Source organism: Oreochromis aureus, linkage group 4 (assembly GCF_013358895.1).
Source record: "Oreochromis aureus strain Israel breed Guangdong linkage group 4, ZZ_aureus, whole genome shotgun sequence".
In the NCBI taxonomy this organism is placed as follows: domain Eukaryota; kingdom Metazoa; phylum Chordata; class Actinopteri; order Cichliformes; family Cichlidae; genus Oreochromis; species Oreochromis aureus.
In genome coordinates, this window is record NC_052945.1 from 13,985,956 (window position 1) to 14,010,138 (window position 24,183).

General features: G+C 39.1%; 2 protein-coding genes across 3 annotated transcripts in view; both read left to right on the top strand.

Moving 5' to 3' along the window:
• Positions 1-505: 505 nt before the first annotated feature.
• Positions 506-19,330, top strand: LOC116334860 (immunoglobulin lambda-1 light chain-like). Its single transcript, XM_031758402.2, has 4 exons — positions 506-553; positions 635-957; positions 18,229-18,262; positions 18,822-19,330. Exons 1-4 carry the CDS (start codon positions 514-516, stop codon positions 19,142-19,144), a joined length of 720 nt encoding a protein of 239 aa, XP_031614262.2. The 5' UTR covers positions 506-513; the 3' UTR covers positions 19,145-19,330.
• A 3,700-nt stretch (positions 19,331-23,030) lies between these two features.
• LOC120439988 (immunoglobulin lambda-1 light chain-like) overlaps positions 23,031-24,183 on the top strand; it is a 34,525-nt gene continuing 33,372 nt past the window's right edge. For both annotated transcript variants that reach the window (XM_039611544.1, XM_039611545.1), the window contains exons 1-2: positions 23,031-23,090; positions 23,174-23,501. In XM_039611544.1, the coding sequence (XP_039467478.1) occupies positions 23,051-23,090; positions 23,174-23,501 (368 nt within the window). In that variant the 5' untranslated portion in view covers positions 23,031-23,050. The remainder of the gene's footprint in view (positions 23,091-23,173; positions 23,502-24,183) is intronic.

Consider the following 24,183-nt stretch of genomic DNA (forward strand, 5'->3'; position numbering starts at 1 on the left):
CCTTTCTTAGAGGTAGACATGCATCGTCCCAAAATATTTGAACTGTATTGCACCTCCAGCATTTTTGTGAGTGGGTGTCATTCATGTGACCACATTGCCTCCTGCTGCTGTGACTCACGTTGCTTTTAAGGTAACAAAGACACAACTTCAATTTTTTCCAACCAAATTCTCTCCAGTCTTTTGAGCTTGTGTGTCACGCACATAGAAGATAAATTCTCCTTTTTTATTTGTATGTCTAGTTCTTTTTTGGTTTTAATGTAGGTATTATTCCCTTTGTGCTTCTGGAGGCCTTGATATATGTTTCCAATTATTCTGTTTATATGTTTCAATCTTAATATATACACTATGATGCTAATAAAGAAATAAATGAAGAAAAAAAAAAAAAAAAAAAAACAATATTATGATGATGTAATAGGGAGAAAGGAGGAGACACAGCTCCTCCTCCTGATACTCTTATTAAATGGCTCCTCCAGCGACTTTTCTCGAAATCAGTTCTTAGTTCACATCGACATCATGCTGGTGACTCTTTGTGCTCTCATCACTGCTCTAACATGTAAACACTTTGACTTAAATTGCACATATATACTAATCTCAATGTGTTTCTCTTGACTCCATGTCTTCTTGTTGTTTGCAGGTGTGAGTGGTGTGACGGTGCTGACACAGAAACCTCCTGTTGTGTCAGTGAGGAAAGGAGAGACAGCCACCATGGACTGTAACCTGGGGACTGTTACTAACACTGTCTTTTGGTATAAACAGATTCCAGGAGGAGTTCCTCAGCATGTAGTGAGGTTTCGTCATGACTGGAGTTCTCCAAGCTATGGCTCTGGGTTCTCTGCTCCAAAATTCACATCCACTCATCAGTCAAGATCAGATTATCGTTTAATCATTAAAAATGTGGAGGAGGGAGACTCTGCAGTCTATTACTGTAAGACATGGGATGGCTCTGTTAATGAGCACGTATCACAGTGATTCACACTGTGACAAAAACTTCCTCACTATTACTTCTGCTTTTAAGCACAAACTCAGTGCACCAAAGGCACACAATTAGTTCTTAAACATTGCTCTGTTAAATTTATTCATTGTATTTTTTTCATTTGCACTTTCATTTTAAATAAACAAAGCACCAAAATATACACACATTATTCACACATAAAACCTCACACCATCAGCTTTTAATATTATGTGGTGTAATATATGTTTGATCAAAAACATTCTCAACATGTTAATATCTCAAAATTAGATTCCAAGCTGTAGCCTCTAGTTGCAGAGAGAAGAAGCATGTTATTGAGGTAGAAAGAGAATGTAAACATATACAGATAAGTGAATTTCTCTGTGTTTGTGTGTTTCTATTTTTTTCTTTTTTTCAGGTAATCAATGTATCCATCTATTGTAATGTATCTAGCTTTATTTGCTGTTACAAAAACCCAGAATATTACAATGGAGAAAAACAAAACTGGATGAAACACAGAGCTAGAAGTTATCAGGAGCCACAGAGAAAACACATAGCAATGAGGGAGTATGATGGTACAACATAACAATAGACAGAGGAAAACACAGGGCTTAACCCTCTGGGGTCCAGGGTATAATTGACCATTTTTGACTACTTTTGATTTTACCTCTATATTTCACCTTTAAAAACTGTCTTGTTTGGTATCATTAATTTCTGCACAACCTCAAATATCTGAAATTTCAGTTATTTTTTCATTTTGGCATACTATATTAGCACAATTGATCTAAATGCAGACAGAAAACATTCAAAATCCAAGTAGAAAAAAGTTATTTTTTACTGTAAAACCCACAAACATGTTTAACGAATCATTTTCATAACTTGAAATGCAAATAGAAATTGTACATTTCTAAAAATTATGCACAAGTTTTGCAAACAACAAAGTTATATGGTACTATTTACCTAAAAATGCAGCCAAGGCCTCAGGCGTTTTTTATATAACCATTTAAAACTATTTACTGAACAATCAGGTGTTCTGCATCAAATAAGAAGGCACACAAATTATTTGTGCAAGTCCAAAAAAATAGTTTGTGTTCAGTATAAGACAAAGGAGAACACCACAGGCCTAAACCCTGCAGGTCTGACAGCAGGAGGTGTATCAGTCCAGTTTTCCATGTGGGAACAGCGTTTACACTGGAATCTGCCTTTGATGGCTTTTTTGGAGCAAATGTGACATTCAGCAGTATAACTGACACACAATACAAAACAATAACTACACAACACACAAACTATAGCCTGTAAAGACACTAAACGTCACTAATGTCTCACATATCGCTCTCCCTCTTTCTTTCGCTTGCCCGCTTTCCCTCAGGGGTGTCACTACTAAAGCTTCCCCTTCTCTCTAAGCAACCAAGTGCCACATGTTGGCATATCATTTTTTTGATTGGCTGACATGGTAAACTTTAACACCAATAGGGAAGGGGTGTTTTTTCTTTTTTCACTTACAAGTGGAGAGTGTTTGCTAGCCTGTCCGTAGAAAACGCTGTTTTACCGTTCTTCCCGCTGTAAACACCAGTGTTTTGTTCAGAAAAAAACCGTCACGTGTATTTTTTATCATAACTCTGGTTTTACGTGGCCCATCGACACAATTCAAAAACTGGTATATAGTTTGAAGTCCGCACTTTCAACCCAGGTTGAAATGGAGACTCTGAGTCGCTGCATCTTGTAGCTATGTCGTCCTAAAGTTGTCATGTGATTTTGACGTGCCAGCGCGTCCGTCGACCCCAGAGGGTTAAATACATGGGTGTAACGAGGGAATCAGACACAGGAGGAAAGCACATCTGGGAGCAATCACACATAACCAGACGTGAAGGAAGCAAAACTGGAAAAATTAAGAAAGGACACAAGACTATCAAAGTAAAACAGGAAGCAGGAGAAGGTACGGAGATACAGACTTGACACAAAAATCCGGCTGACAGTGGAGACAGAGCGAACATGGAGCACAGAGACAAGAAACAAGGAACGGCAGAAAGAAAACACGGAGGCAGAGACTAAACACAGGCTGAGATAAACACTAAGGGAGGGAAGACTAAGGTCACTGAGAACTTGAAAGGAAACCAAAATCATGAACAACAGTAATCAAAGAATATAAATCCAAAACCTGAAACACAAATACTGAGTCGCAGACCCAGTACTGTGACATATACACTGATTAAGTCATTTATATTTGTTTTTGAAGAGCAAATACAAAGAAGATTATATGAAATAACTGAGATTGAAACAATAATGCTCATATATCGGCAATGTCGGTAATTTAAGTTTTTTATAAAAGAAGGCTGTTTTCTGTTGTACAGTCCATTTGCTGTTATGGAGTTCTTGTTATGGACAAAAAGTGCCTTTTTTTGTTTCAAAATAGCTGATAACTATTCGCTGATAGCTGCCACTATCTGCGAACAAATATAATTCTATAAACTTGTTCTATATAGTGTGTAAGTGTTAATATAGAGCGTTATTAAATTTATTGCTAATGCAATCATATGGCACATTGACTTCTGAGGAAATTTTAGATGGCACTCATCATCAGAAAGGCTGCCTACCCCTGCTTTAGACCATCTTCATTTACATTTAGTTTGGATTAATCACAAACATATTTATAAGGCAGAAGGAAAATGTAAAAGGGTGAGGATAAGGACACTAGTAACTGTTTGATACTTTTACAACCACTTTTCAAGAACATTATTTTTGTCAGACATAGTGATAAAACATGACTTTGGTAATCCTGATTGATTGTAGTTATTGTATTATTATTGTATATATTTTTCTATCGTTTGTACAAAATTGTGATTAATATTGTAGTAAATAATTAATATAGATAGCTGTGCAGTCAAAAGGGGTTTTATTTACAACACCGGGTGAGTTATTTACATATATACAGTCATAATGAGAAGAGGGTTCCAGGGATTCCAAGGGAAGGTCCAGGATCGGGTAAAACTCACTCACGCTCCTCTTCGTGCAGTCCCTGACAAGAAACACAATCAATCCAATTCCACACCGTGACTCACTCTCACTCACGGAGACAGAGACAGGTGTTAGAAGAAGTACCAGGAACACAGGAAAGTACACAAGAGAGAGGCCGGGCTACACTAACAGAGGTAAGTACAATGATCCAGGGAGGAACAGCACTCCAACAAGGCCTTCAGAACTGCCTGAATCGATCAGCACTGATGAGGATCAGATGAGTAGCACGTGGGTGTAGAAGCCAAGAGGACACAGGAGACCCGACACAGTCCTGGCAGAAAAGGTGAAGACAGCACCTTAGAGCAGAAAAAGGAGCGCCATGAAACTTGAATGAATTTTAAGTATTTCACATGGTTAAAAGATTAGTACAAGTGCCCATAAACCGCCAAGAGATGATCTGTGAATGTGCTTGAAAATAATAGCTGTGTATTGTATACAGTAGTCATGTTAAAAAGACATTTCTTGTATTTTCCTGCTCTATTAGCTGGTCCAAAAGCTAATAGAAATTAAGAAAACTAAAACTTTTTATTTGCCAAAGAAAACAGATAGAAATAGTACTGTCATGGGACCGAGTGGTCTGTAGAGTTGGATGTCTCGAGACCGGTCTTGGTCTCGAGACCACTTTTACGTGGTCTTGGTCTCCACGGACTTTTGTCTTGGTTTTGTCTTGATCTCGACTGACTTTGGTCTCGGTCTTGGTCTCGCTGTCTCAGTCTTGCGGGAGTCAACCATCATCTTACTGGGCTTAAGCCCAGGTCATTTTTTTCAGAAGCACGGGGTCTTTTTTATGATCCGAGCTCAGGCACTAGGCGACTGAGCACAGCACTCATGTGAGCGAGGGGGGAGAAGCTGCTGCCTGCGAGCAGTGTTGCCAACTCCTCAGTAAGGAAAATCGCTGTTGGCTATCCTAAAAGTCAGAAGTCGCTAAATGACGTCATCGCCTAATTTGCATAATTTGGTCATGCTAATGTAATTGTAACATATGTTGTTGGAGAGAGAAATAACATCGTGGAAGAGACAAAGTGAGTAAAAAAACGTGCTAAATGCATTTAGAGTTTATTTAGAACTACAAATTAAATTTCTTTTAGCAATTATTGTTTCTTTGATGTCACAATTACCCTGCTCCTTTACCCGGGCTTGGACCAGCAAAAGTGATCCGAAATAGGCACTCTGGTGGAGTTACTTTGTGTGTGTGGGATGTTCGACTAATGCCACTCTCCAGTGACATGCGGCGAGTGCTACGCTGTGGGCTCTTGCTGAATGAAGCTAGGACAGCCACTGATGTTTCTTCATTAGTGACAGTTTTCTTGCATCTACATTTTGGCAAATCCAACACTGAACCAGTTTCACGAGACTTAGCAAGCAGTTTGCTAACTGTAGCATGGGAGATGGGTGGTCCCGTAGGGTGTCTTGCACTGAAATCTGCTGCAATGACCCGGTTACTGCGTTCACCAGATATCAACACAATTTCGATCCGCTCCTCATGTGTTAACCTCTTTGATATGTCAATGGCTGTGAACAAAGAGAAACTTGTAAATAACTCATGAAAGAATAAAGTTACGTTGAAACCAAGCACACCATTGTTTTTCTTGTGACATTACCAATAAGTTTGATGTGTCACATGGCCCTCTTCCTATTGAAAAAACAAAAGCTGTATTCAAGATGGCCAACTTCTAAATGGCCACCATGGTCACCACCCATCTTGAGGAGTTTTCCCCCTCACATATACTAATGTGCCACAAACAGGACTTTAATATCACCAACCATTCCCATTTTATTACGGTGTATCCATATAAATGGCCCACCCTGTACTTTGGTAGAATTAAAAATAAGTGTAGTGCAGGTCTATGATGATTTTTAGTGCTAGTATCATCTAGTTTTGATTCTGGTTCTGTCTTGGTTACTGTTGTAGTCCTGTTTTAATTTCGGATCAGTTCTGGGTCTGGTTGAATTGGGGTTTAGTCCCTGTGTTTTGATACAGCCCTGACTTTGTTCTGCCTTGCTGCTTAATTAAAAAACTAGTTTAAGGTGTCCTGCATATGTGATTTTTTTTTTCCTATATGAAGTCATTCTTTTTTGAACAAAACTCAAAACAGAGCCTATTAATCTTTCAGTCATTTCTACCCTCACTTAATTTCCTTTCGCTGCTCAGCTCTCACACAGTGGCTCAGCTATGCTCCAAACTCTCCATATTGTGGCCAATCACATGTGAGGATATAGGATAATATCATTGTGTGAAAAACAGAGGGTGAGAGACGCGACAGTCAAGTGGAGCAGTAAGTGAATGAGATAGTAGACAGCGGTGAGGAGGGCTGTGCGAAAGCAAAAACAAATATGCCTGACACCCGTAAACGTAGCAGCATCTGGCTGCAGTTTAAAGACTTTTTTTGTCTCGGTCTTGGTCTCGGTCTTGTCTTGGTCTCGGATTAGGCGGTCTTGAACACAAGTCTAGTGGTCTGTAACAAAACTGGACTCTGGCAAAGAAACCCAGAACAGAGACAGGAGGCGGTTTAACAATATTTTATTGGTGAGGCTTAGACTTCGGAAATGTGGCAAGGACAAAAGCAATGAAACTTAAAGCTTGACGTGGCGTGGCCTGGGTAACGTGGCTAAGGGGCGCAGAACTAGAGAGAGAGAAAACAGGGCCTAAGATGCAGACTGGAGCTGGGCAGTAAGCAGTCACACTGAGGAGAGAGGACAACAAAGTTAGGGAAGTAGTGGAGGGAGCCCTGAAATGGTAAGCAATTTGTATTGCTATTCTTACTTGCAGGAGGAGAAACCGAGCGATGAGAGGAGGGCAATGGGGATCTGGGGTGAGCAGATGGAGTGTGATGGCAGGAGGGCAGGCAGGTGAGGCACACAGAGTTATTTCCAGAGTGGTGGCTTGGTATCTTAAGTCTGAGAGTAGAGTGTGACCCAAAGGTTTGAGCCAAGGTGAATCCAGAAACTGCAGCACAAGAAAGTTTAGTTAACAAGGTAAATCACAGAGAGGGTTTTGTCATGGGTTGATGACAAATTGGGGGTGAATGACTGTCAGCGTGAGGCTTAAATCACTCTGGCTTGATTGCCTGCAATCGGCTCCAGGTGTGCAGGAACTGGAGGAGGTGGCCCTGCCCAGGGGCGGATCCCAGGTAGGTTCAGGAGCCTCATGGAAATTCCATCCACCCACCGCGGACCATGATAAGTACATTCCCCTAACAAAACATACTTTGTTACTGATGACTGATGAATAAAAAGAAAAAAAAGAATACAATACAGTTCTAGAATTGTGTTGAATGTCATTATTTTACAACAGACCAATGCCAACAAATTTAACTGTCATGGGGGTATGCCGGTGTGTTTGTTGAATGGACCCAAGAGCAGACACAAAGGGACATGCAACTCAGGGGTAAACAAAAGGCGAACATTTATTGCGGCTGATAACATGAATAACAAACTCAAATAAAGGCAAACAGGGACGAGAGCTAAATGGAAACCTAAACTGGGAGAACTAAAATAAGTGAGACAGAGATGAGACCGAGGAACTATGAATCGACTAAGACAACTATGATGACTATGATAACTGTGAATTCCTGCAGGAGGTAACACAGATGATCCGACAAAGACTGAAAGGACACACACAGACTAAATACACAGAGGGGAGATTAGGGGAAGTGGAAACACATGAGGAAACAGCTGACACAATAGACCATAATGACACCACAGGGTAAGAGTAAAATAAGCACACAGAACATAGAAACAGGACTTTCAAAATAAACAGGAAACATGACGGGATGCAGACATGATACTAACCTGACAACATGAACACACAAGGGAGAGTAAAACACAAGGGGTGATGACAGGAAAGGACCTAAAAAACAAAGGACTAAAACAGCCACGTAGGCCTGAGAGAAATTAAGTAGATAAGTGAAAAATGAAACTAGGTCACGAATAAATAACAAAATACAATGAAACTCAAAACACTGGGTCACATGACCCAGGCCCATGACATTAATAACAAAAGCACTAATTTGAAATTAATAAGATTTTGACATGAATAAAGATTGAGTACTTGGGTTTTCTCTTATTTCAATAGCAGTTAACAGTCTTACTAAAGTTAAAAATTAATTTTAAGAAACTGGCCCAACAGTTTTCTTTGAAATGAGAGAAAATGATTCACAGTAGCTGACATGTTATGCAGAAACCTGTAGAATTAACTCCTAGTCATATTTTAGTTTGGAAAATTTTAAAAGAAAATTCAGTGTTGGATTATTATTTCTATATATTTTTGCAGACTGTTTTTCATTACAAATATTATGTTTATTCCATATTGACTCCTGTTGACTGATTTCTTTTGTTTTCATTGCTTAATTTCTAATTTCTCATTATCTCCTTTCCTTTGATTTTTCTTTTCTTTTTTTTTTAAAATGTCCTTCATGTATTTTCAGGCTCCAGCCTCTCTCCTCCTGTCCTGACAGTCTTCCCTCCGTCCAGTGCTGAGCTCCAGTCCAACACAGCTTCTCTGGTCTGTCTGTCCAGTCAGTCTGTGAAATTTGCAGATGTGAGCTGGTTGGCTGGTGGGAGTCCAGTGAGCAGTGAGATCTCTACCAGCACTGCTGTTCAGAGACCAGACCAGACTTACCAAATCAGCAGCTCTCTGACCATCCAGACATCAGACTGGAACATGGATAAGGTTTATACATGTAAAGTGTCTTTGGGCTTACACACTTTACACAAAACTATCAAGATGTCAGAATGTCCCACTGAATAGTCGAGGACCAGAATGTGCATTTAAAGTATGCCTCTTTATGCTTGTGCTGTTTGCTAAGTCTGCATGTTCTGTCTACCTTATTTACCACGTAAAGATGTACAGAAACTTATTCATGTATTCATCAGTTCGAGACTAGATTATTGTAACTCTCTTTACTTGGGGCTCCAATTTTCCCTCCTTCAGCGATTGCAATTGCGACAAAATGCCGCAGCACGTCTCTTAACCGGCACTAGAAAGTATGATTCCATCACCCCTGTTCTAGCCAACTTACACTGGCTTCCTATTAAATATCGATTTGATTTTAAAATCTTCTTTACTTATAAAATTCTAAATAATAGGGCGCTCTATTGCTTAGCTGATCTCCTCTGTCAGTATAGCCCTAAGAGAGCACTAAGATCACCGGGTCAGCTGCTCTTAGTGCAACCTAGGTCTTGGCTGAAGACTAGAGGAGACCGCGCCTTTGCTGTTGCCGCACCCAAATTATGGAATAATCTTCCTCTTGACATCTTCTTCTTCTTCTTCTTCTCCTACATTTTAATGGCGGTTGGCAAACAACTTTTAGGTGCATTTACCGCCACCTTCTGGAAAGGAGTGTGGGCCAGAACGGTTTCGTAAGCTACAGTCTCGGATACACACCCGTCAATCTTAAAAAGCCAAACACTGCCCTATAAACAACATCCCCTGCATCCCTTTGAAATATGTCTCGTACCCTTAGGTGAACACTATTTTCTTGCAATTCAAACTACAATCTTTCCCTTTCTCGCTTGTACTTATCGCACTCCAACACTACATGCTCAAACGTCTCCTCCTGTCCACAGAAGTCACAAGTCCTCGTGTCATGTTTGCCCATCTTTTTAAGCGTGCTATTCAAGCCTGTGTGACCAAATCTTACCCTTGAGATTATATCCTCGTCTCTTCTACTTCTAAAGCTCCTTCTACATTGCCCGACTGTTGTCTGCATGCTATAATAATACCTGCCTTTCCCATCTCCATCCCATTGTGCTTGCCACTTCTCCTTCAACTTTACCTTGATTAAACTTTTCACCTCACTTTTACTGTATTTGATAGTCAAACCCACATAACTTCTTCTTGCTGCACTTTTTGCAAACTTATCGGCCTGTTCATTACCATCAACACCGATATGCGCAGGAACCCATAAGAAAACCACTTCTATCCCTCTATGTTTAATCCTATACAATAAATGAAATATCTCAAAACAATATCTTGTCTAGAGTCCGAAGACATATTACCTATACTCACCAGTGCGCTGCTAGAGTCTGAGCAAACCAAATACCTCCCCAGTGGTGCGTCCTCCACCCAGGTCAAAGCCATTAAAATTGCTACAAGCTCCCCAGTATAAACTGCCAAACCATCTGTAATTCGTGCACTCGCCACATAACTTATGTCTGGGAGAACAAATGCAACACCCACTCTGTTATCCAACAGTTTTGACGCATCAGTAAAAATTTTCACATAACCTGAGTACCTTCCCACTATATGATCTTGCACTTGGCTTTTAGTCACCCCCCCTCCCTTACGTAGCAAATAGAAGTCAGGAATTATTTGGTCATATAACCAAGGTGGCAATACTGACAAGGCTACTGCTGGGCTAAGGTCTGTGCAACTAAATCCCATCTCATTGACTTCTTTTCCTATAGTCCACTCGAAACTTCTCCATTGACCAGTCCCTTTTTCTTGTTCTTGGCAAGGCTTAAGTACACTCTGCGCTATATGACTATCACTATGTCCCTTCAAATTTGCCCAGTAAGTCAAAGCAATTTGACGCCTCCTGAGTTCTAATGGTTGCTCCCCCATTTCCACCTGCAAAGCAGCCACTGGAGTAGTCTTAACAGCCCCACAACACAACCTCAGAGCTTGATATTGAACTCTGTCCAGGTCATTCAGCAAAGTTTTAGCTGCTGAACCATAAACCAGACACCCATAATCCAGCACTGACCTAATGAGACCTACATATAGAGCTCTCAATGCTGTCCTGTCTGCTCCCCAGTCATTACCTTTTAAACACCGTAAAATATTCAGAACCTTTTTACATTTCTCAGTCAATTTCCCAATGTGTGTTTTCCATGTAAGCCGTTCGTCAAACCAAATACCTAAATATTTAAAGCAATCAACCTTATCTATGTCACTCCCATATAACTTGAGACTCAACTGGCAATGTAGTCTCTTACACGTAAAAATAATCCACTTTGTTTTTGAAACAGAAAACCTAAACCCCCATGCCAGAGCCCAACTCTCCACCTTTTGTAATTCTCGCTGCATTTTAGCCATGGTGAACTGTAAGTTTCGTCCTCTCTTCCAAATAACTCCATCATCAGCAAACAATGAAACCCCCATTGAGTGATCTATATCACCAAACACCTCATTAATCATTATGGAAAACAATACCGGACTAACTATACTGCCTTGCGGAGTGCCATTCTGGACATCATATCCTGTACTGAACTCCTTTCCTATTCGCACAAAAATCTTCCGTCCAGTTAAAAAACTTTCAATCCAGCTATACATCCTCCCTGTAATACCAATCTGACGCAACCTGATCAGGAGTCCTTCTTTCCACATCATATCGTACGCCTTCTCGACATCTAAGAATACGGCTACGACACTCTCCCTATTCACTTGGGCACGCCTTATTTCATGCTCCAGACGCACAGCTGGATCCATCGTGCTTCTCCCTTTTCTAAACCCACTCTGGTACCACTTGATCTTATCATTAGTTTCCAAAAAGTAAAGTAATCTTTCATTTACCATCTTTTCCATTATTTTCCCCAAATGTGACGTCAAAGCAATTGGTCTATAACTGTCTGCCAAGGCTGGATCCTTTCCTGGCTTACATATGGGAACAATAATAGCCTCTTTCCACTGGTCAGGTAGCCTACCCTCTTCCCATACTTTGTTAAACAATTTAACCAGTATACTCTTACTAGTGTCACTCAAGTTTCTAATCATACAATAACTAATCCGATCCCGTATTGCTTACTTTCAGTAATGCAGTATTCAACTCTGCTACAGAAAACACGACATTTATCAGACCTTCATGTTCCTCCGCATCTTGTAAGTCCTCCAGATGTTTCCTTCGCGTTTCCTCCCTTCCCCTGATTTCTGCCGTATTTAGAGTTCCTGTGCTGTGAACCTTTGAAAACATTCTGGCCAATAACTCCGCTTTACTCCCATTATCCACTAATATTCTGTCACCATCTTTCATCATTGGATAACCATACTCCTTCCTCTTCCCAGACATTTTTCTAATAGTTGTCCACACTCTCTCCAACAGAGTCGATCTCCCCAAAGTATCACAATACTTCCTCCAATAGTCCCTCTTTGCTGACTTAACTACCCTTTGAACTTCCGCCTGTTTCCTTTTGTAGCATATCAGATTCTGAACACACAGTGCTCCTTTCAGCGTTTTAAACGCTTTGTTCCTGGCTTTAATCACGGTTGTACACTCTCGGGTCCACCACGGCACTACCTTTGTCCTTCTACTGCCGCCTTTCTTTGGGATGGATGCCGTTGCCGCCTCAATCACAATCTAACTAATAGTAGAAGTCAACTGATCAATAGGCAGTCCAAAATCAACATCTGTCAATCTCCTTTCACTTAATGTTTTAAACAAACACCAGTTTGCTTCCTCAAACCTCCATGTCCTCTGTCTATCTTCTCGTGTCGCATCAGTATCTGCACAAAGATCAAAAAGTATTGGATAATGATCACTACCAATTGTACTCTCTTTAACCACTTTCCATGTGCTCCTACCTGCCAAACATTGCGAAACCATTGTAATGTCAGGACATGACTCAGTACCTCGTACCAAATCCACCCTTGTGCCAGAGCCATCATTTAAAACCACCAAATCCTTCTCCACAACCACATCCTCAACCACTTTCCCATTAGTGTCACTACGGCGCCCCCACAAAGTGCTATGTGCATTAAAATCTCCACACCAAACTATTTTCCTCTCCAATCCCTTAAAAGTAGTTCCAGATCTCTCCTCTCCAACTTTTGGCATGGATTATAAAAATTAATTACTTTGATACTTCCTGCCCTAGACCATACTTCTACAACTACCACCTCTAATTCTACTGCAGTGTCTAGCTGACTATACGAAATCCCACTCCTAACAAACACTGCACACCCTCCTCCATTTTTACCCACCCTGTCCTTGCGAACGCTAGTATATCCTTGAATAACAAAATCCAGCCTTGGTTTAAGCCATGTTTCTTGTACACAGATAATATCAGGCTTTGAATTTAATGCACAAATAAAGCCCTTCAGTTCCTGCCCATTCGCAATGAGGCTCCTAGCATTCCATTGAAGAATAAGCATTAAGTTACAACTTGTGGGTCTGATGCACCTTCTCCATGACTAAGGTCTGAATGTATTTTTCCCAAGACAAATCCCATGATATCGAAAAACTTCGCTGCTGCTTTTACTATTATCTTGATCTTTTCTGTCTTTGTTTTGGCTTGTTCTGAACAATTAATGACATACGCCAAGAACAAGACAAGTTTATCCATTTGGACATCAGGGAGATTCCTGCCTGTCCCCCCCATCCCTCTCCCACCACCCATTCCTTGCCCCTCATCAGGTCTTCCGCCTTTGTCTGCAACTCTCTTCAAAGCTTCTGCATAAGATATCCTCTCCTCTGTACGAATTTGTTGAACTTCTGCTGCCTGCTTCCTTACTGTGCACCCACCATACGCTGCTGTATGTGGTCCCCCACAGTTGCAGCACTTCACCTGACTACTGGCACATTCGCCATACACATGTTCTCCTCCACATCGTCCACACCTCATTCGTCCTTTACACACACTAGCTATGTGACCAAACCTCTGACATTTGTAGCACCTGAGTGGAGGAGGCACATAGACACGGACACTAAAACTCATGTACCCCAACATAACTCTCTCAGGCAAGTGATTTCCGTGGAACTCAAGCAGTACTGATGGACTATCCACTTTTTCCCCATTTCTAACAGCTTGCAATCTTTTTATTCCAGTGACTTCCCCTCCTTTGATCAACTTCCTCAACTCCTCCAGATTTTCCCCAGCGGGAATACCTGAAATCACTCCTCTACATCCTCTCCTCTCACCAACCACCTTCCTGTCCACAACCTCCTTTTTACAAAGTGTTTGCAACTTAAGCGCTTTATTCCGTTGCTCTGCATTTTACATTTAACAAACAAACACCCGTCTCTGAGCACCTTAGCTAGCTCAACATCACCGATCGCTTTCTTCAAGCCATTCGTCAGAGCAATTGGACTCACTCCCGCTATTTCATTCCCAGGTTTGAATTTCAATAACACTTTAAATTCTTCCATCAACACTGTCTTTCTTTGCACAAGCCTAGCATCTTCCTCTTCAAGTGCCCGCTTAGTCGGCGTGGATTTCAACTTGTCCTTTCCAACCCCTACCTTACTACCATGTCCAACTTTACGCCAATCAACATCCATGTCCTCATCATCAGAAAACCCTCCACTACTACTTGCCATTCTGACCCAGTCACAATCCAGATTATGCCAATCCACCGCACCAGCTGCCGAGACGCTCGCACCTTCCTCCTCCTGCTGCTCTCAACCAGATAGTCTTCCTCTTGACATTCGCGCATCTGAGTCTATTCAATCTTTTAAATCACATCTAAAACCTTACTTGTTTAACCTAGCATCCGAGGTTAATTAGAGTGATTTTCATCCGGCTCTGCATTTACATTATGTATTATTATATATATATATATATATATATATATATATATATATATATATATATATATATATATATATATATATATATATATATATATATATATATATATTTTATATTGTAATTTTATCTGTATTATGGTATTACTGGAAAGCACTTTCGTTTTTAAATGTGCTATACAAATAAATTTGATATAATTTGATATGATACATGTTAGAAATCAGAGTAAAGCAAAATGTTTAAATCACGTGTTTATTTGCAGATATTCAGAGAAACTGCTATTTTTCATATATCAATAAAAGCATTGGATATACAACATTTGTTTTACTTTTTTAGTGAGCAAGAATATACTTTCAAAGTAGCCACTAAAAACATTCAGAATGACTAACCTGAAATTGTTTTATTTTAGTAAGGTGAAGATATGAGAACACAATTAACGTGTAACCACATTTAACTGTTTTACTCTAAAGAAATGCTCTGAAAATGCCTGTTTTTCCATATTTGTAGACTGGAGATTATCATTACACAATTCTGCTTGAAAACTCAAAGGGAAAGGTGACACTGGTTTAAAACAGTAAATAAATCTTCACACTCAGCTAATGAAGCATCACATCTCCTCCTCCCTCTCTTCCTGTCCAGGATACATCTGCAGGTCTCGGTATCTTTTATAACTTAATGCAAATGAAGTTATGTCAGCTCTCTGTAACATTAGATGGGACTTTCCTCGACTATAAAATGTGATTTGTATTATTATATTTTCAGGCTGCATTTCACTATAATTTGGTAAATTAAAGGCAGTTTACCTCTTTGGTTTGGTCTATGAACTTCTCATAATAAAATAAACCAAATGGAGTCCAGCTCTGTAACTAATCTTCACTGCAGCTCTACTCTCAACTCTACTCTTATACAGTTCACTTGGTCTTCAGGAAGTCCCTGTATACTCTCTTCTCATGAGTATTGTTGTGCACCAGTAGGAACCCGGAATCCACTGGACCAGAAACACACACTCCGCCATTCTGGAGGAGTTGGAGTCCAGGTTTTTCTTCATTCTACCAGCTAAGACACTGACCATAGCCAAATACAAAACTAGTGAAGAAACACTCAGAAAAAGTAAAAGGGGAAGATGCCAGTGACTTCCACGTGTAAAATCATTTGTTTTGATTGTTCTTTCATCATTGCCTGTGCTGAAATTGATTAACAATCTAACAAACCTCTGCTGCTTGACTGATCAGACCAGAAGTTTAACTTACTTGATGCGATACTCTTAATTTTTTGGAACAGCATATATTTTCTGTACTTCCCTTTCACTGGATGTTCTTAATGGTTTTTCATAGTTCAAGGTTCAAGGTTCTTTATTTGTCACATGCATAGTTATACAAGTATAACACACAGTGAAATGTAACCTGACACGCTCCTCGACTTGTGCAAAGTCGAGTAGTTTGGAACTTTTAAGCTGAAAACTTAATGTTGCTGCAAATAATGCTAATATCATTACTGTCATTTTCTAGACTTTCAGACTTTTATGACATTTGTAGTTGCTGAATGCTCTGTGTATTTTCAGGCTGCAGCCTCTGTGCTCCTGTGCTGATTAACAACCCCCTCTGCTACTTAACTGCAGCTGGGGCTGATCAGCTAATCAGGCTCTCCCTCTATCAGGAGGTGACATGGACTGGAGCAGAGAGCTGTGCTGGGAGAAAAGCTGCAAAAGCAGTCTGATCAAGTTAGTGTGAAAGTAGTCACTAACGTAACGTTTAGTGAGATAGATATACAAGAACCTCAGCATCATTAAAAATATCTAACAGTGTTCTCTAGACGGTGATGAATTCAAATTCACCAAAAGTTACATCAAGGCGTATTTTTTGAATAAAGCACAAGTTTAAGTAAAATATAACCAACTATAATCCTGCCTCACTTTAGATGTGGAGACAGTAACCATTGTAAAATTCAAAACAACAATCAAACAAACAAAAAAGAAATGAATGAAGGGAAAAAGAAGAAGAAAAACAACAAGACATTACCAGCATCAGTGTTTATGAAAATAATGTTAATAAAAAAAGGGGGGAAAAATCCAGTGCTCCTCCTCCTGTCAGTCTCTCTGAGTTTCAGTGACATATTTAATGGTTCACACCTCCTCTCCTCCTACAGAAGGAGTCAAATCTCTTTCCAAATTACAAATCCATTCTCAACACATACTGACAACATGCTCTTGACTCTCTGTGCTCTCATCACTGCTCTAACATGTAAAGAGTCTAAAATATACTGAATTTACCTCATGCTGCATTTAAATGTCAGTGTGTTTCTCTTGACTCTGTGTATTCTTGTTTGCAGGTGTGAGTGGTGTGACGGTGCTGACACAGAAACCTCCTGTTTTATCAGTGAGGAAAGGAGAGACAGCCACCATGGACTGTAACCTGGGGACTGTTGATAACTATGTCTATTGGTATAAACAGATTCCAGGAGGAGTTCCTCAGTTTGTGCTGTATTTTTATCATAGCTGGAGTTCTCCAAGCTATGGCTCTGGGTTCTCCTCTTCAAAATTCACATCCACTCATCAGTCAACATCAGATTATCGTTTGATCATCAAAAATGTGGAGGAGGGAGACTCTGCAATTTATTACTGTTAGACATGGGACAGGTCTGTTAGTGAATACGCATCACAGTGATTTACACTGTGACAAAAACCTCCCCACTGATACTTCTGCTGTTTGATGCTCATTTTTTCACATGCTAACAAAAGACCCATTCAACAAACTCAGTGTAAACCCACCACCTTCAAATAGTGTGTTTATTGTTATTTTTGATTTATTTTAATTTTTATCAATGAAAACCCACCAACTTTCGAGAGTGTTTTTATAAACACTGAATTACTCTTTTTGATAAATTTAAACAATCATCACTGAAAGTATATAATATATCAAGGAATATGATGACCACCAACAACACAAGTTGTCACATATATGTACACAACGATGTACATGTTTTTAAATAACAGCAATTTGAAAAAATTCTGATAACTGTAACATTTTAGCTGCAGTAAATGACATTAATCAACCTAAATGGATACTGATAAAGTTGCATAATGAGGTTTAAAAATGTTTCATATGAAATTAAAAAGCAGCTAAATTGCATTTTATCTGTTGCTTCTCTTCTCACTACAATCGTTTTCACGTCTCAGCTGAATATTAAAGGATGTTTACATCTCACACTGACAACATGCTGGGGACTGTCTGCTCTCTCATCACTTCTCTAAAGTGTAAAACATTCTTGTCATCTGTTTCATAGCCCATCTTTTTGGAGAAAGACATTTCACTCATGTTCTTTCTGTGTTTGTTGGTACATGCTAAAGCAGTGGTAGCCTTTATCCAGATACCTGCTGTCCACAAGGTTTTTCGAGGTCAAGAAGTTGTTCTCAGGTGCAACAAACTTTGATTTCAAGTCTATTATCAATTATGCAGAGATAGGAGACTCTGGAGTGAGTTCCTGTTAGACATGGGAAGACTCTCCCAACAAACCACCATCATAGGGAACCAGACTGTGACTAAAATCTTATTGAGAGACATTACAGCTCTGATTAATACTGGCCAATAATGAGGACTTTATTAAGTCTTGCACAAAACAGTGACATGAAGGAACAAACATGACTACACACAGAGAGAGACACAGTTATAAAATACAAACAGATGAAGGGAATGAGATGTTGACAGTAAAAGTTAGTCTAAACAGGATGTTTCAGTTCCTCTCCCTCATCAGTGACAGTCAGGAGGTTTTGTACAGCCATGTATACAAACTGAATCACTGTGGTATTCGGACAAGGCACCAAGCTGATTGTGACAAGTAAGTACTTTTTAACTGATCATAAAACAAGAGATTTTGCAAAAATCTGCTGATGACTACTTAATTCAAAATGTTTCTTGTTTAGCATTATTTTTACGATTTTGTACAATCTGAAATAGTTTCAGGTTGTCTCATATACAGGAGACATGAATTACTTATGTTTAAAAAATGAAATGGTGTCAAACAGTGTTACTAAAGTTCAAAATTACTTTGAAGTGATTAGAACCTGGCTGTACACTTTTCTTTGACGTGAAAGAAAATTACTCACATTAGCTGACATGTAGAATTAAATCAAAGACATCTTACATGGAAAGTTAAACAGTAGCTAATCATATTGTATATTGTAAAATATATAAAAAGAAATTCAAATGATATGTTAGATCCATATATTTTAGCATTGTACATTAGTTTTGTTTTCTTCTAACTTCATAACAAATGTTATGTTTATTTCATATTGACTCTTCTTGATTTCTTCTGGTTTTATGACTTCATTTCCAATTTCCTTCTTTCCTTTCATTTATCTTTTTTTGTTTTCTGATCATCCTTCATGTATTTTCAGGCTCCAGCCTCCCTCCTCCTGTCCTGACAGTCTTCCCTCCGTCCAGTGCTGAGCTCCAGTCCAGCACAGCTTCTCTGGTCTGTCTGTCCAGTCAGTCTGTGTCTTTTGCAGATGTGAGCTGGTTGGCTGCTGGGAGTCCAGTGAGCAGTGGGATCTCTACCAGCACTGCTGTTCAGAGACCAGACCAGACTTACCAAATCAGCAGCTCTCTGACCATCCAGACATCAGACTGGAACATGGATAAGGTTTATACATGTAAAGTGTCTTTGGGCTCACAGACTTCAGAGAAAACCATCAAGAAGTCAGAATGTCCCACTGAATAGTCGAGGACCAGAATGTGCATTTAAAATCTGCTTCTTTACTGCTTGTGCTGTTTGCTCATTACAGTCTTTACATGTTAGAAATCAGAATAATGCAAAAGGTTTAAGTCATGTATTCATTTGCTGGTTTTTAACAAGTAATTAGAGGAATTTGTGTTTTGCATTAAATTAATAAAAGCATTGGTTTAAAACAAATGTGTTTTCTTGTGAATAAATGGGGAGTTGCGTCACTGTTTTGCACTAACATAAATTCAAGGTGACAGAAATGAACTGTTACATTTTAGAGAGGGGGACGCAGAGGAAAAAAACACTCATAAGCACACAATTTTCAGTTGTGTTGCTCCCATAGTTAAAACACAAGTATATTCTGACATACAGACTATGTAATATTTGAACACTAGAGAGCATCATTTAATAATTCTTCCCGAGTAAGAGAGAAGGCAAGTGTCACTGGTTTAAAATGTTGGTTGTAGATTTGCAAATGAATCTTCACTCTCGGTTAGTGGAGCATCACCTCTCTGTGCTTCTGTTTCTTTGTGTCCAGGATGCACCTGCAGGTCTTAGTAACTCAAGTAAATGGCAAATAAGCTCCCTTTAAAATAAAATGGACCTACTGTTTTTAATGGAAATGTTTCAGTTCATATCATTTGATCATTCAGAGACAGCTGAGTACGGTACGATGTTTGCCTAAACGTGACTTACTTATTGTTAAAGAACACTAAATGAAGTCCAGTCATGAAACTAAACCTTTCTGCATCTTTCTGCTGTCGTTTGTTGTTTTGCATTGAACATTAAAACCATTACACATAACCAGTAGGTAACAGGTCTAACAAGAACAGAAGTTGAATGAAAAACACAAAACACTGGGCAGAAGACCCAGGACCATGACACATGAAGGCAATCCATTTCTTCCACTTCTGTGAAAAGGCGTCTCCTTTAGACCTTTTCCAAAATCTCATCCTCTCATAAAGATTTCCTTTATATACCTGTTCTTGGAGCTATTTTTTTTATAACCAACAATGAGCCTTTTTTTTACCACAACATCCTCTTTAATTACTCCAAGATACAACACCATGGGATCTACAGGGACTTTGCCACCTATTTCCTTCCTTAGAATTAGACATGTATCGTCCCAAAATATTTGAACTTTATTTCATGTCCAAAGATTTTGTGAGTGGGTGTCATTCATGTGACCACATTGCCTCCTGCTGCTGTGACTCACATTGCTTTTATGGTGTAACAAAGACACAAATTAAATTTTTTCCAACCAAATTCTCTTCAGTCTTTTGAGCTTGTGTGTCACCCACATAGAAGATAAATTCTCCTTTGTTATTTGTATGTCTAGTTCTTTTTTGTTTTAATGTAGGTATTACTCCTTTGTGCTTCTGGAGGCCTTGGTATATTTTTCCTATTACTCTGTTTATATGTTTCAATCTTTATATACACACTGTGATGCTAATAAAGAAATAAATGAACAAAAAAGAAAAACAATATTATGATGATGTCATAGGGAGAAAGGAGGAGGCACAGCTCCTCCTCCTGATACTTGTATTAAATGGCTCCTCCAGTGACTTTTCTCGAAATCAGTTCTTAGTTCACATCGACATCATGCTGGTGACTCTCTGTGCTCTCAACACTTCTCTAACATGTAAAGAGTCTGAAATATACTGAAGAATAGATCTCATGTTAGATTTAAATGTCGGTGTGTTTCTCTTCACTTCATGTCTTCTTGTTGTTTGCAGGTGTGAGTGGTGTGACGGTCCTGACACAGAAACCTCCTGTTTCATCAGTGAGGAAAGGAGAGACAGCTACCATGGACTGTAACCTGGGGACTGTTATTAACACTGTCTATTGGTATAAACAGATTCCCGGAGGAAGTCCTCAGTTTGTGCTGTATTTTTATCATAGCTATAGTTCTCCAACCTATGGCTCTGGGTTCTCCTCTCCAAAATTCACATCCACTCATCAGTCAACAAAAGATTATCGTTTGATCATCAAAATGTGGAGGAGGGAGACTCTGCAGTCTATTACTGTCAGACATGGGACAGCTCTGTTAGTGAATACGCATCACAGTGATTTACACTGTGACAAAAACCTCCCACTGATACTTCTGCTTTTCATGCTCATTTTTTCACATGCTGACAATAGACCCATTCAACAAACTCAGTGTAAACTCACCACCTTCAAATAGTGTGTTTATTGTTATTTTTGATTTATTTTAATGTTCATCAATGAAAACCCACCAACTTTCGAGAGTGTTTTTATAAACATGGAATTACTCTTTTGATACATTTTAGCAATCATCACTGAAAGCATATAAAATATCAAGGAATATGACGACCACCAACAACACAAGTTGTCACATATATATGTACACAATGATGTACGTGTTTTTAAATAACAGCAATTTGATAAATGATTGTCTAAAATTCTGATAACTGTCACATTCTAGCTGCAGTAAATCACATTAATCAACCTAAATAGATACTGTTAAAGTTACACAATATTTCATATGAAGCGAAAATGCAGCAAAATTAAATTATATCTGTTACTTGCTTCTCACTACAATTCTTTTCACTTCTCAGCTGAATAGTAAAGGATGTTTACACCTCACACTGACAACATGCTGGGGACTGTCTGCTCTCTCATCACTTCTCTAAAATGTAAGATGTTCTTCTCATCTGTTTCATAGCCCATCTTTTTGTAGAAAGACATTTCACACATGTTCTTCCTGTGTTTGTTGGCAGATGCTAATGCAGTGTTAGTGTTTATTCAGATACCTGCTGTCCACTCTAGGTAAAGAAGGTGTTCTCAGCTGCAACACAGAGAAATGGTTGAATTATGTTAGATGGTCTAAACATTAGTTTCTTTTTTTTTTATTGATATTTCACATTTAATTACAACAGCAATGTTGACCAAATGCTGCATAAAAATACAAAATAACTAGTACCAAATAACTTATAATATTAGTACCAAACACCAAATACCAAATAAATATCAAAGAACTCTCTTACTGTATTAAAAGCCAATGAATACAAAAGTGTTTTAAGATGAGATTTAAAAAGATTGACAGCAGGAGCCTGTCTGATGTGTAAGGGTAGATCAGGGGTGGGCAACTCCAGGCCTCGAGTGTCAGTGTCCTGCAGGTTTTAGATGTGTCCATGATCCAATATGGCTGATTCAAAATGCCAAATGACCTCCTCAACATGTCTTGAAGTTCTCCAGAGGCCTGGTAATGAACTAATCAGTTGATTCAAGTGTGTTGACCCAGGGTGATATCTAAAACCTGCAGGACACTGGCCCTCGAGAACTGCAGTTGCCTACCCCTGGTGTAGATTATATCACAGTTTAGGCGTTACAACCCCAAACGCTCAATCGCCTCTGTGAACCAGCCTCGACCTTGTTATGGCTAAAAGCAAAAGATCATTTGATCGACAAGCTCTAGAGGGCACACAAGGCTGTAAGAGGTCAGACAAATATCCAATTCAGGGCTTTGTAAGTCAACAATAAAATTTTAAAATCAATTCTCAAGTGAACAGTGAGCCAGTGAAGATAGCAAGCACCAGAGAAATATGTTCACATCTATTGGTTCGTGTCAGAAGACGAGCTGCAGCATTTCTCAAAGTCAATGAGAAATGTCAATGTTGTTTTCCAATGAAGTTTTAATAAAGGTATTATTCCCTTTGTGCTTCTGGAGGCCTTGGTATAATTTTCTCATTTTTCTGATTTTATGCTTCAATTAGAATATATAGATTATGACGCTAATTAAGAAACAAATGAAGAAAAAAGAAAAAATATGATGATGTAATAGGGAGAAAGGAGGAGGCACAGCTCCTCCTCCTCTTAGTTGTATTAAATGGCTCCTCCAGCACCTTTTCTTCAAATCAGTTCTTCGTTCACGTCGACATCATGCTGGTGACTCTCTGTGCTCTCATCACTGCTCTAACATGTAACCACTTTGATTTATATTGCACACATATATACTAATGTCCGTGTTTTTCTCTTGAGTGCATGTCTTCTCTTTGTTTGCAGGTGTGAGTGGTGTGACGGTGGTGACACAGAAACCTCCTGTTGTGTCAGTGAGGAAAGGAGAGACAGCCACCATGGACTGTAACCTGGGGATTGTTACTAATGAACCTGCTTGGTGGTATAAACAGATTCCAGGAGGAGTTCCTCAGTATGTAGTGAGGTTTCGTCATGACTGGAGTACTCAATACTATGGCTCTGGATTCTCTTCCCCAAAATTCACATGTACTCATCAGTCAACAACAGATTATCGTTTGATGATCAAAAATGTGGAGGAGGAAGACTCTGCAGTCTATTACTGTAAGACATGGGACACCTCTGTTAAGCAGTACGCATCACAGTGATTTACACTGTGACAAAAACTTCCTCACTATTACTTCTGCTTTTTGGGCACAAACTCAGTGCACCATATAAACAATTAGTTCTTAAACATTGCTCTTTTAAATGTATTCATTGTATTTCTTTCTTTATTTCCACTTTCACTTTAAATAAACAAAGGACCGAAATATACACACATTGTTCACACATAAAACCTCACATCATCAGCTTTTAATATTATTGTACTGTAAAACATGTTTGATGAAAAACATTCTCAACATATTAACTGGTTAATCTGATTTCAAGCCACAGTAAGAAGAAAAATGAGACCACACAAATCACCTTTATATTACAGTTCATTAATTCACTAATTCATGCTTCACTAAAATTCAGTCAAAAAATAAACAAGACTCAGATCAGCTAGTTGCAGAGAATTTTCATTTTGAATCAGCTTTAGTTCATCAGAAGCATGTTAATGAGGTAGAAAGAGAATGTAAACATATACAGATAAGGCAATTTCCCTGTGTTTATTTATTTCTATTGCTTTTTTTGTTTGTTGACAGAAGAAAACTGTAATGGAATTTCTTTCACTTATGTACTAATGACATTATTTTATTGTGTAATGCCTTGGTGCCACTGATTTTAACATGTCTGACACCCATACAGTAAGACAAATGGTGGGGGCCTATTTAGGAAGT

Excerpts from the sequence above, each read along its gene's own strand:
- LOC116334860 (XM_031758402.2), top strand. The coding sequence starts at position 514 with ATGCTGGTGACTCTTTGTGCTCTCATCACTGCTCTAACAT. Across the intron at positions 554-634 it reads TCTCATCACTGCTCTAACAT|GTGTGAGTGGTGTGACGGTG; the intron begins GTAAACACTTTG and ends TGTTGTTTGCAG. Across the intron at positions 958-18,228 it reads ATGGCTCTGTTAATGAGCAC|GTATTCGGACAAGGCACCAA; the intron begins GTATCACAGTGA and ends TGAATCACTGTG.